The following is a 13,540-nucleotide window of genomic DNA, read 5'->3' as shown; positions in this document are numbered from 1 at the left end:
TCACCAGCTACTGAGGAAACTTAGCTCTGCCTCAGCAGAGAGACAGAAAAGAATCCCAGGAGTTGAATATGAATCCTAAACTTGGGTATCCATGAGAGTGTCCACAACAAACAGTACAAACAATGCCATAACTCCCAACCTGATGGCCAGGCCCATTGGCTTGGGTCTCTTAGATACAGCTTTGGAGATCACTCCTTTAGGCTGAAATGGGACTGCTGCTGGCAGCGGGGAGAAAAGGATGGGCCCTTTTGAACCTGATGGTTGTTCTGAACGCCTTACCATCACCACATACACACATTTCCCACCTTGGCTTTTCTCCCAGCTAAAGATGCTCAGCAAAGTCCTAGCTCCACAGCCCCTTCCTGGTTCCTCCGGGCCCGTCCTGGGGAGGTTTATGATGTTACCGCTGTTAGCGGGCACAGGGTGACAGGCACCTATAGCAATGGGCTTGGAGCTCTGTTCACTATGGGGATGGGGGGCAGGATACAAGGGGGAGCGGGACAGTACCAGATGCTTCCCACCCACTCCCCGCCCCCAAGGGAAGCGCACCCTCAGTCTCCTTCTCCCCAAAACCTCCCAGTAGAGGAGGTTACTAAGGCAGGATCGGGAGGCAAGAAGAAGGGTTACGTTACTCACCCGAAGGATTGACCGCTGCCGGTGTTGCCATCTTGTCTCTAAGAAGAATTTAGAGCAATGCAAGGATCAAGGGGAGGGGAGGGGGCGGGTTGGGGTAGGGAGAAAGGCGGAGGAGAAGACTGGGCGCCCCAGGCGTAAAGGGACTGAGGCCAAAGGCGCTGCAGGATAGCACCCACACAAAGGGACAGAGAGGGAAGTCAAAGCGAAGCGCAGCGCGCCAGCTAGGGTTCCCCACACCCACTAGCCTGCCTCCCTCGTCCTCTCCCCCTCGGCGCTGCGCTCCGCCCAGGCCCAGCGCTAAGGCTGCTGCTGTTGCTCCTCTCCTCTCCTCTTCCTTCTCCTCCTCCTCCTCCTCCTCCTCCTCCTTCTCTCCCCCCACCCCTCTCTAGTTCAGCCTTTTGTCGGAGAGAAAAAGGAAAGCAGTTTCAGATCTCCGCGTAAAGATGCCAGCCTCTCCAAGATGTCTGAGCTGTAACACCGCGAGACTTGGGGCTGCATGCATTAAGACCCCCAAAGTTTGGGACCGCTTAGTCAAACTGCCCTGGAGAAAGCTGTCCTAGAGGCAGGGGATGGAGAGCCAGAGACCGCCTCTCCCGCGGCTAGAGCGCGCTGCTGCCACCAGTGGCCCAGAGGCGGAGAAGGGGCGCAAGAGAATGGAAAAGGCAAGGCAGAACAGGGGGGATTGAGGGGTGTGGGGGGAGGTTTCAGGTAGAAAGGCCACATGGAAACAAAGAGGGAGTTGACTAGAGGCTAGCTAAATGACCTAAGACCACCAGCGCCTGGTGAGCCGTGGGGCCTTGGAGGATTAGCAACTCCCTTGTCATGTTGCTATAAGCATTAAAACCACTCCATGTGTGGTACAAGCAGCTGTACCCGATCTACCAGTATTTCAATTTTGAGATATCTGTCATCTTTTTTTTCCCCAGAAGGGGTATTTCTAATGACGACAACCTAGTAGGATTCCACAGTGTCTCTCGGCGTGGGTTGAAAAAAAGAAAGAAAGAAAGAAAGAAAAAAGCATTAGAATTCAAAGGGAGACACAGTCCTTAGAATCCTAGTGATGAGGAGAGGCAGAACTGAAACAATGGCATCACAGTCCTAGCCCAATTAGCATGCTGCAAGCTTCTGATAAAGTTCACATCAGAACACATTCAGGACCAGAAAACAACCTTTAAAATGACATCATGGTTCTGATTTAAGGCTACTCAACACTTACACATCCAGAAGACAAAGTTAATAGCTAGGGACTATATTAACAGTAGACATACTGGTTTTCCCTCTTCCCACAACACCCTACCCCGCCCCCTCCTTAAATCAGTGTGTTTCAGTGCTGGAAAAGAGTAGTAAGATATTATACTGTAGTTATTTTACAGTTCAAACTACTGAGTGCAATAAAATTCTAAAATTTTATTCTGAACTTGACTTTTAGAAGTTCAAAACTTTCGCAATTGCCCGTTTAAATCAAGAATCTAAGACTTGAAGTGTGCCCATATTCTTAAAAGTATACATAAATATAGTCATGGATAGACTTTAGAAGACCTAAGGATCTGTCCTCTGTCAGAGGATCCCAACTCTGTCCTAAGGATCCCAGCACTGTCACAATAAAGAAGCATTCAGTTCTGGGCAAGCCATTTTACTTTTCTAGACCTCATTTTCCTTACAGTGTTACAGGTCAAGACATGTTGGAGAGGGCTGGACTCTAACTGGCCTTTGATTTCTAAAGTCTTATGATTCCAGATTTTGATTTCTGGAAAGAATTTCAATGGATTTGTCAGGGAGTCTGACTGACCATTTGTAAAAGAAACCACATAGCTGAATAAGGGATGCTTAAATGTCATTAATTTATAGAACTCAAATTATTTGTGTTTTTTGGGGGGAGGAGAGAGAAGGAAGAATTAGAAAGAAGAGGGAAGAGAGGGATAGAGGGGAAGAGAGGGAGGAAAGAGAGAGAGAGAGAGAGAGAGAGAGAGAGAGAGAGAGAGAGAGAGAGAGAGAGAGATAGGAAGAGGGAGGGAGAAGGGAGAAAAAGAAGGAGAGGGGGAGAAAGAGATGGTGAGAGAGGAAGAAAGAAACAGAGGGGAGAGGAGAAGGAGAAAGGGAGGCAGGGAAAGAAGGATGAGGAAGGAAGAGGAAGGGGGAAGGAAGGAATAATCACACCCCAAAGAAAGATCTGTTTGGAATAGAAAAGCATATTTCTGCATGTAATTATACTATCACTATTGTTTTCTGAAATAAGCAACTTTTTTCCACACTGCATTTCTTAGTATTGACCAAGACAATAGATAGCACTGAAATTCATTGATTCGATACAAATATTTAGTATCTGCTATATACTTAGCACAGTAGTAGCCGCTTTGTGAGTTAAGAAAAAAAAAATATATATATATATAACATAGTCTTGGCTTTCAATGAGTTTATGGTCTAGTTGGAAAAAATATATGGTTCTTAAATTAAATATTCATATGTGGCAATACAGGCATATATCACCTAAAGTTATGAATCATTGTTTCTACAAATACTGAATGAGGTGAAACAATGTTTCAGGGGGCAATTAATTCCACAAGAAATGTGTTATAAATGGAACAGTAAGTACACTGACACTTAGGAGGAGTTAATGCTTCTTGGGATCAATCACTGGTGTGTAGATAAAGGCAAGCAATTATCTGATTGGTATATCTAGTAATAAACCGAATATTATTACAATGGCATTGGTTATAATGCATTAATGACGTTTTTGAGAAATGGCATCAATCTGGGGCAATATAATTGACAACTGAATGATACAGATAAGTATTAGAAACTTAGAAAAGGGAAAATTGTTGTGGGCTAAAATAGTTAAAAGAGGTTTTATAGAAGAGATAAGATTTTAACTCAAGTTTAAAGGATAAATAGGATTTGGAAAAGGGATAAGGGCATAATGAAAGCAAAGACAACAAGGCACTTTCATTGAAAAGATCATGAGTAGACAATGAGAGCATAAGGTTGGCAACAGTGTAAACTAAACAGTTTATGTCCTACAGCTCTTGCTGATAAACACTAGTTGTTGATGGAAATTGAGTAATAAGTAAAATTGCCCCTAGAGTATCAGAAGGAGGCTTTTAACAAGTTAAAGCTTATGAAAACAGGGAACCCAAACCTCCTTCTGAAAACAGGGAGCCCAAACCTCCTTCCCAGGACTTAATCCAATGCAAACTTTACACCTAGGTATGAAACAGGGGAAATGAGTCTGGTACCCGGATCCTGTGGGCCCATTAGCAGTTCATTAAGAATAAAATTATAAAGGATTTCTCAATATGCAGCCTTTGTATTATTGTTTTGAAATGTTGTACATTTCAAAAAAAAACACATTATAAACAAAGCTTTTTTAATCATTATTCTTCTTAAGATTCTGTCTCCCCATCCATAAAATAAAAGGGATAGAATTAGATTCTTAACATTCTACAATTCGTTATTCAGAAGAAGCACAGTTCCTACTAAAGGTCAGGAACATTTTCTTTTCCATATTTTGCATGTAATCAGCACATTATAATATTCAGTAAATAATACATTAAAAAAACTATTTAAAGGATTTTGAGTCAATCTTTTTTATAGAAGAATATATAAATTTTATAGAAGGCCACGTAATCATAGTCATATGAGTTTAGTTTTAAAAATACGAAATCTTGCAATGTTCATTGTTTATTGATTTTTAAGCACTTGTCTTAGAGAATTCAGGTGTCTTCCTTGACATTAAATTCATACGAGATTCCTTGACAAGTACAAACACAAAGAGAACTTTACATGACAATCTTCTGTTTATCATTTGGTAGACGAAAAAACAGGCATAGAAAGATTAACTTTCCAAAGGTCATACATTTAGTTTATAGTAGGAACTAAGATTTTTAGATCTCCCAATTTTTCAGTCTAATGCTCATTTCACATGCTGTCTAGATAACCCTTCTTCCCCAAAGTCAAGAAGTAGGGAGAGCTTGAAAGGGGTGTAGGCAATTGTCCAGAAGTACAAGATTTAGGTGATAACTTTCCCTTTCTGCCCTAGTCATCTAATATGCATGTATATAAAACTCTACACTAAAGCAAACAATTTGAAATGGATAAGTTAGTCATTGTTAAATGGTGGCATTTATACAATACATTGGTCTATTGCTAATTATAGGAATAAATAGACTGTGACCAGTTAACAGGCTCAGGAATTTCCCTCAACCTTTAAATAACCTGGAACTCTTTTAAATTATAAAGTAGTCTCAACACACTCTGAAGTTAAGATTTGCATCTTAAAAAAACAAAACAAAACAAAAAGAGTCTTGGTGAGCTCATAACCCAAAACACTTTTCTAAACTCCAGTAGGAAAAGACTGGGAAAAGCATGGTAGAAAAATCAATATTTCCCTGTGTTTTTGCTGTTGTTTATATGTGTGCTAAAACTAGCAAACACTCACACTATCATTTCTGGGGTGCAAATACTGAAGTCTGAATTATCCAGTGAAGAACTCCCTTTCTCATAAGAGGCATTGTCTGGGGGTAAAATTTAGACCAAAAGATTTCTGAGGTACATTTCAACACTGAAAATTTCTAATTCACACCTGAACTAGGTCTAGAAACTTAGAACTAGAAAAAGAATCCTTTCTAAAAAAAAAATACCTGGGATTTCCGGGCTTCAGAATCGGGTTGCTGTGTATTATGTCAGGGTGCTGATATCCTAATAAGCACCTAAAACTAAAGAGTACTTCAAAGTTCTGCCAGGACAAAAAGCAATCTTGTTTACCACTTTTCTCATGTGGATACAATACTTCTATTAATGCGCTTTAATATCACACTTTTTGACTGCTGTGCCATACTCATAGTGATCTCTCAGTTTGCTGGAAATCATATTTCTTTTTTACATTCATAGCTATTTAATTACATCTCCTTATCTTGTACTTGTACAGTTAATTTTAAAATCAAACTCTAGGTTTGTTTGTTTGTTTGGTCAGTTTTTGTCCCTATTAGGTCTTTGTATTATTAGATTCTATTCATTGTTCCAACATGTCAAGGTGATTCCTTATTCTGTTATTCAAAGTAATGATTCTCTTTGCCAAATTTAGATCAGCTATGATTTAGATAAGCATATTATTTTCATCCAAAGGTTCTTTTTAATGTTGAATAGAATAGAATATCCTCTGGCACAACACTATAGACTTAACCAGTTTGACACTTAGTCAGAATTGTTGAAGTTTGGCTTGTTAACCAATTTCAAAGTCATTTAACTATTATTATCAGCTTATCTAAAAATGTACTATGAGAGATTTTACCAAAAGTCTTGTTGAAATTCAAGTACCTTGCACATCTTTAGCCTTCCTCTGAGCTAAGCCAGAAGCAATTTCGAAAAAGGAAATTATATCAATCTATTATTACTAGTACTTAATGTACACAAGCTGGTTCACTACTTTACCATTAAAGTGCTGACAACGCATTTGCTTAGAAATACATTGAATTTTTCCTCAGAAATTCATATCAAACTTAGCATATGGTTTGAAGGATCCACTTTCCCACCTATTTTTTGCAAAGTGGACAGATATTTTGCTATTTACATTCTATGATTTCTCCTGTTCTTCGTGTTTACTTAAAATTTCTGGGGCAGGGTTGTCTGTCCTTTATTTTCAAAGAAGACCAATTAAATTACAGGGTGATGTCTTGACTTGCAAATGAATTAGAATTATATGAAGCAGAGTTTCATAAAATCATCAGCTTCACTCTCTTCCTTTTTTTCTGTTAATGTCAAGATAAATTCTTTTCTTATTAAAGTTTTTTTTATTTTCAAAACATATGCATGATTAAATTTTCAGCATTGACCCTTGCAAAACCTTGTGCTCCACATTTTCCCCTCCTTTCTCTCACCCCCTCCCCTAGACGGCAAATAATCCAATATATGTTAAACATATTAAAATATATGTTAAATCCAATATGTGTATACATAATTTATACAATTATCTTGCTGCACAAGAAAAATCAGATAAAAAAGGAAAAAAATGAGAAAGAAAATGAAATGCAAGCTAACAACAACAAAAAAGTGAAAATGCTATGTTGTGGTCCATACTCAGTTCCCACAATCCTTTCACTGTGTGTAGATCGCTCTCTTCATCACAAGATCATTGGAATTGGCCTCAATCACCTCATTGTTGGAAAGAGTCATGGCCATCAGACTTGATTGTGGTATAATAGTGTACAATGATCTCCTGATTCTGCTCATTTCATTTAGCATCAGTTCATGTAAGTCTCTTCAGACCTCTCTAAAATCCTCCTGCTAATTGTTTCTTATAGAACAATAATATTCCATAACATTAATATATCATAATTTACTTGGTCATTCTCCAACTGATAGGCATCCATTCAGTTTCCAGCTTCTAGCCACTACAAAAAGGGCTGCCACAAACATTTTTGCATCCCTTTCACTTCTTTAAGATCTCTTTGGAATATAAGCCCAGTAGATACACTGCTGGACCAAAGGATATGTACAGTTTGATAGTCCTTTGAACATAGTTCCAAATTGTTCTCCAGAATTGTTCTCCATTCAAAATTCCACCAACAATGTATCAGTGTCCCAGTTTTCCCACATCCCCTCTAACATTCACCATTATCTTTTCCTGTCATCTTAGCAGAGCACCTTTTTATATGACTAGAAATGGTTTTAATTTCTTCATCTGAAAAATTATCTGTTCATATCCTTACCAGTCAGCCTGTATCTTTGCTTATCTCCCTGATATTCAGCATGCATTAGAAAAGTCTTTTTTTGGTATCCCCAACACTACAACCCACTTATTTATATTTACTCTTGGATTCTTTTGACCATATCTTATGTACATTCCCTATTAAAATCAGGTTTCTTAAAGAGTTTCTTATCAATATGCAGTTCCTCTAGGCTTCTTTTCCTCTTCTTAATTGGAACCATTCATAACTGTATTATCAGAATTGGGTGAGAAGCACCCATCTCTTCTGAGCACACTTCCTTTTTCATATTTGAATTTTTTGTAGCTGATAATCCCAAAATTTATGATACATATCACTTGATAGTCTATTTCTCCTTATTTTTTCATTAATTTTAATCTGCCACAGTCACTTTCCTTACAAACTCCTCTTATTTAAACTTCATCAATAGGTTTTTTCCTGTGTTGGGAAGAATCAAATAAAGAACAGCAGTGCCTTTCACTGATTCATCTACTTTCTAATGAAATGAAATTATGTAAAAAAAAAAATCCAGATGCTGTGCTTTGGGCACAAATACAGAGACAATTAGAGAATCAGAGAGACATGCAGTAAGAGAGACATATATAGATATAGACATATAGATAAATATAAACATAGATATGGCTGAATATAGAAAGAGACAAACAAATAAAGACAGGCAGACAGACTTGTTGTTCAGTTATTTCTGTCATGTTTAAATTCATGACCTCATTTGGGGTTTTCTTGTAAAAGATACTATGGTGTTTTGCTATTTACTACTCAAGATAGACACAGATATGTGTATGTGCATATATCTATATTTATATTTATGTATGTGTATATGTATAGGCATATACATGTATATCAATAGAGACAGATCAAGAGAAATGGATATACAGAAAGATAGAGACAAATAGACATATATATAAGTATATATGTCTATTTGTCTCTATCTTTCTATATAACTAACAACAGATATATGGAGGGGGAGACAGAGAGAAGATATAAACAGGAATGTATAGACAGATAGATAAAAGTTGGTGAAGTAGAGTACCAGGCTTGACATCACAAAGACCTGAGTTCAAATTCAGTCTCAGACATTTAATAACTGTGTGATCCTGAGAAAGTCACTAAATCTTGTTTACCTTAGTTTCTTCTCCTATAAAATTAGCTGGAGAAGGAAAATGCAAATCACTCCAGTGTCTTTGCCAAGAAAATTCCAAATGGGGTTACAAAGAGTAATACATGGCTGAAAAATACTGAACAACAATACACAGATATATAAATATATACACAGAGATAGAGAGACAGATAAGCAGACAGAGTTATAGAGAGGGACAGATACAGTTATGTATTATACATAGACAGATCCATCTACATACAGACATTTTATATATATGGAGAGAGAAAAATGAAAAAGATAGAGACACACACACACACACCGAACTCAATAGATAGTGAATAGTTGAAACCCTCCAGAGTAATTATCATGTTTCCCAGGGATTATGCCAGTGTTCTTCCTTCATTCTTAAAGAGGGCCATGACACCAGAGAGGCAATACCATGACATGAAAGTGAATTGGATTTAAATGAGGGAGGGGTATGCAAAGTCACCAGCCACACTCTCTCCTCCAGAGCCTTCTGGGTGCAGTAGCAAGAAAAGACTAAAGATGGCCTTGGATGAAAACCCTGGGTATGTTTATACTGTGCATACTAGGGTCGATTAATATGTATAAAAGCATGCTGGATTCTCAACCTGGAGCCACAGACCTTTCCCATTGTCCTTCTAAGTTGTCTTCAGCTGGAAAATGTTCTACTCCATCTTTTTTAGTGTTCTGACATTAAAATTTGTTTAAAGTTATTATTTAAAGTAATTTGGAGCAGTTTGGGGGAAGGTTTGGAATATGATACTCTGGAGAGCAATGGAGCTAGGATTACAACCAAGAATCACCTAAATTGAGTATAATCCTTGAGGGGGGGGGAAATGGAAATTCAATGAAATAGAGGATTTTCAAGTATTTGGGATGAAAAGGCCAGATCAAAATAGGAAATTTGATTTTCAAATACAGGACTCAGGAGAAGCATAAGGAGGTAATAAAGAAAATGATATTATAAGGGACTTCAAAAGGTATATCAATTTGCATTCCTATATAGGAGGATGATACTTGTAATTCATTAGAATTTTCTTAATTAAGGGATGAAAGAGGAATGTATTGGGAGAAAGGGAAAGGGAGAAATGGAGCAATGTAAATTATCTGCCATAAAAAGAGGCATGAAAAAGCTTTTACACTGTGGTATGTGATTATAATGGAATATTATTGTCCTATAGAAAATGATGAGCAGAATGCTCTCAGGAAAATCTGGAAAGTCCTCCATGAACTCAACCAAAGTGAAATGTACCATGTACAAAGTAATAGCAATGTTCTGGGATAATCAGCTGTAAATAACTTTGCTATTCTCAGCAAACTCATCTTATAACTAGTCAGAAGATTTCTGATGAAAAATCCTATCCACACCCAGAGAAGGAACTGAATACAAAATTTCTCCCTCCCTCTCTTCCTCCCCTCCACTTTATTTTTCTTGAGGGTTTATTTTGGTTTTGTTTTTTAGGATGGGAGGTCTATGATTTCTTTCACAACACTACTTTTATGGAAGTGTTTTGCATAACTTTGTATATAGTTTCTTAATTAGAGCTGGGATGGGGATAAGGGAGAGAATCTGGAACTCAAAAGTTTTAAAAACAAATATAAAAAAGTTTTAAATGTAACTGGAGAAAGTATTAAATAAATAAATGAAAATTGAAAAACATCTCTACAAATAAAATCTTTGAAGGAAATATAATAACTACTCAACAAGAAAAATTCTTGTTAAATGGGGAAAAGTTTGAATGATTTTTGTGGGAAAAAAAATTTGTGATGAAGACATTTCTATAAATCAGGTATCAAGTAATAACTGATACAATCCTGCCAATGTAGATACTGAAATATTTTACTTAACAAATATGTAGTAAGTATTCACTAAATAAAATATAGGAAAAAGGATATGTTCTCCATACTCCTAGAGCTGTTTGATAAGGGAGATAAGATAGATATGTGACGAAAATAGGTCATTACTGATATAAATTATTGGATATTGGATATGTCATTGTTGAATAGATATTCTTCTTGGGTTCCATCTTGGGAAAGATCACTAGATTTGATTAAGGAAACTAAATCACTAAGTTTGGATCTTGATTTTACCACTTAACTGCATTGGTCTCTTTAAGATAGTTTTTCTGAGCTTCATTTTCTTTAGAGTATGTTTAATTGGGCTAATTAATATCTATCTGAAGAGAGGCACTATAGTGAGGGGGTAAGAGCATTGAAATAAGCTAGATTAGAATCCCACCTCTGACATTTAACAGCTGCCTAACCATAGACAAGACTCAATTTCTCTGAACCAGTTTCCTCTTTGGTACAATAAAGATAACAATATATCTAGTACTAACCTCAAAGGTTTACAGTGGCAATCCAATGAATTAATAATGTGTTAAGAGTGTGATACAAATGCCAATTATTATGATTGTGTTTCAGGGGTATGGTGAGGATCAAATGAAATTCTACACATGAAAGGCCTTTGTAAATATAAAACAATACACATTTGAACTGTAACCATTATTTTTGTTGGTGATATCTATAGTATCAGTTATATCTACCATTTAATTTATGAAACCAAAAAATGGGGGAAGGAGAAAGAAATAGTTTTCCCTTCATTTAAAGCAATGGGAAGAAATTAAAAACGCAATTTCTTGTTTTATGTGCAATCAACAATGGTGATAGAAATACTTTTAATTATGAAAGATTAGTGAAATGAGCAATGATCTTGGAGAAACGCCAAGATCTGAGATAAATGACTGCAATATTCAACAATGGAAATATATCATATGATGTTCCTGTTTTGAAGGAAAAAGAAAAAGAAAAAAATACATTTCTTCCAGACTTTAAATGGTCCTTAAGAAAAAAAGAACTCTTAAGTCATTGATATAATAACTTTTCACCTTTTTCCTACATCATTTCCACTCTTGAAGGAGAGTGGATACTTCAGCACACATTAAATGTCCCAATAAGTCCATCAGGGGAAGGCTTGCAGTTACTTTAAAATCTGAACTTGCATAAAAGCTATCAACAACTTCACATCCCCATGTCTACTCCCTTCAGATATTCTTTTGTAAATTATGATTTATTTTCCTTAAAGGACTTGGGAGAATATATATTTATAAGAAAGTTGATTGAAATAAGGCATGATTAATAGCTAGAGTGATGAATCGTCATATTTAACCTCAGAGCCACAAGATTTATCTACAATATGTAAAGATTATATTCAAATAGATGGTATATCCCTGCACTAGAAATGAAATACTAGAAGTGAAAGCATTTTGCCTTAAGAAAATCAAAACAATAGAAAGAAGGGAATTTCCATTTACCCTTATTTTTAATTTTACATTAAGTTCTTATTGATATAAGTGAACTATTTTGATACTTTATATGCATCTATGGTTTCACAAATATGGTACTCTCCTCCACCAGTATAAGTTCTAACCCATTCCATTTCCTTCAATTTGTATGATTCTTGCACAAGTCTTTCCATATACCTCTAAAGAGGATCTACTCATTAAACTAAAAGAAAGCCTTCCTCTGGGTCATTTAATGTATTATGGATGCAATGCAACACCAGACGTGTCCATCTGTTTCCTTTCATTCTGTCAACATGGCCAGCATGACTCATTTCCGGCCACACATGTCATGTACAATATCTTTTATGCCCTCTTTAGAGGACACCATTATTATATAAATCAAGCTGACTCCCACTCGCCACCACATATATGTGCCCTTTGGATCACTTCAGTTTTTATTCTTTATAGAGATAAGATATATAAAGATATGGCAGTGGATAAAGTGGATAGAGTACCAGACTTGACATCAGGAAAATTTATATTTCTAAATTCAAACCTAATCTCAGATACTTACTGTGTGACTCTGGGGAAGTCACTTAACTGCCTTAGTGTCTTCATCTATAAAATGAGTTAGAGAATGAAATGGCAAACCACGCCAGTATCTTTGCCAAGAAAACCCCAAATGGGGTCACAAAGTCAGACTTGCCTGAAACAACTGAACAATGACAGAAAGGGAGAGATAAATATTAAAACCTTTGAAGAAGCTTGCTCTTTTGGCATTGATATGGTTCATGAATTTTTTTCCTTCCTTTTAGGATCTTGTTTTTTTTTTTAAGGAAGTGCCTTTAGTATATTATTACTCTTATTAATAATTCTAGTTAGCATTTATATAGCACTTTAAGTTTTGCAAAGAACTTTACAAATATTAATGCAAAATAATCTTGAGAGGTGAGTGCTATATTTATTCTCATTTTACACATGAGGAAGCTGAGGCAAAGTAGAAGTTAAGAGAAGTTAAGTAAAGTTAAATAAGTTGTAAAGTAAGAAGTCAAGTTGACTAGGGCATTGAGACTATGAATTGTAGAGAAGATAGTGATCTGCTTTTACAGAGGAAGTCACTATTTCAATAAATTATTTGTGCTAATAATTATGAACATTATAAAACTCACACAAAATTAAAAATTAAATGTATGAGAAAATGCAAATTATTATTTTATTTATTTATGATATAAAAGGATTTCTCTCACTAGAATTCATTATAAATAATGCTGCTTTATTGAGAACAATATGATTGAATATGCTTCATTACTGTAACAAAAATCTTGGCTTAATATTTTGTGATGTAGCAATTTGAAGATTTGGTCTTAAGCTCATTTTCCCTCTTTATACTTGATTTTTAATGGTGTGTAATAGCTAAAAAAGACACTTCCCAAGGATTCATAGATTTATGGGAAAGAAATGCATCACTAGATGCACGTACTAAAAACATGATACTTATTTTTCAATTAAATTCACCAATTACGCAAAAGTTTTTGCTGCTATTCAACGAGTACATTTTTGTCTTCCTTAACATCAATTTTTAAACTAATAAAATATTGTTGCATTTTAATATTTTTAATAAGTGAGTTCAGAACCCATTTAAACTCTTCATTTGTAAGATTTTTAAATGGGTTAGAAAATTGTTTCCAAATTGTTGGGCTTTTTAAGTGTACAGATATAAGAATTTTTATTGGTAGAATACTTAGATTTTTTTAGCAACCCAAAGAGGCAAAAAT

At 36.0% G+C, this 13,540-nt stretch overlaps 1 protein-coding gene across 1 annotated transcript in view; it reads right to left on the bottom strand.

The window, feature by feature from the left end:
- The window catches only part of ARNT2 (aryl hydrocarbon receptor nuclear translocator 2), a 252,475-nt gene extending 251,491 nt beyond the window's left edge, over positions 1-984 (bottom strand). Inside the window, exon 1 of the mRNA XM_003755494.4 lies at positions 637-984. Within this exon, the coding sequence (XP_003755542.2) occupies positions 637-667 (31 nt within the window). The 5' untranslated portion in view covers positions 668-984. The remainder of the gene's footprint in view (positions 1-636) is intronic.
- Positions 985-13,540: the final 12,556 nt, after the last annotated feature.

The sequence above is a fragment of the Sarcophilus harrisii genome, chromosome 2 (assembly GCF_902635505.1).
Source record: "Sarcophilus harrisii chromosome 2, mSarHar1.11, whole genome shotgun sequence".
Classification (NCBI taxonomy): Eukaryota; Metazoa; Chordata; class Mammalia; order Dasyuromorphia; family Dasyuridae; genus Sarcophilus; species Sarcophilus harrisii.
Note: the sequence above shows the minus strand (reverse complement) of the source record. Positions and strands in the feature narration are given on the sequence as shown.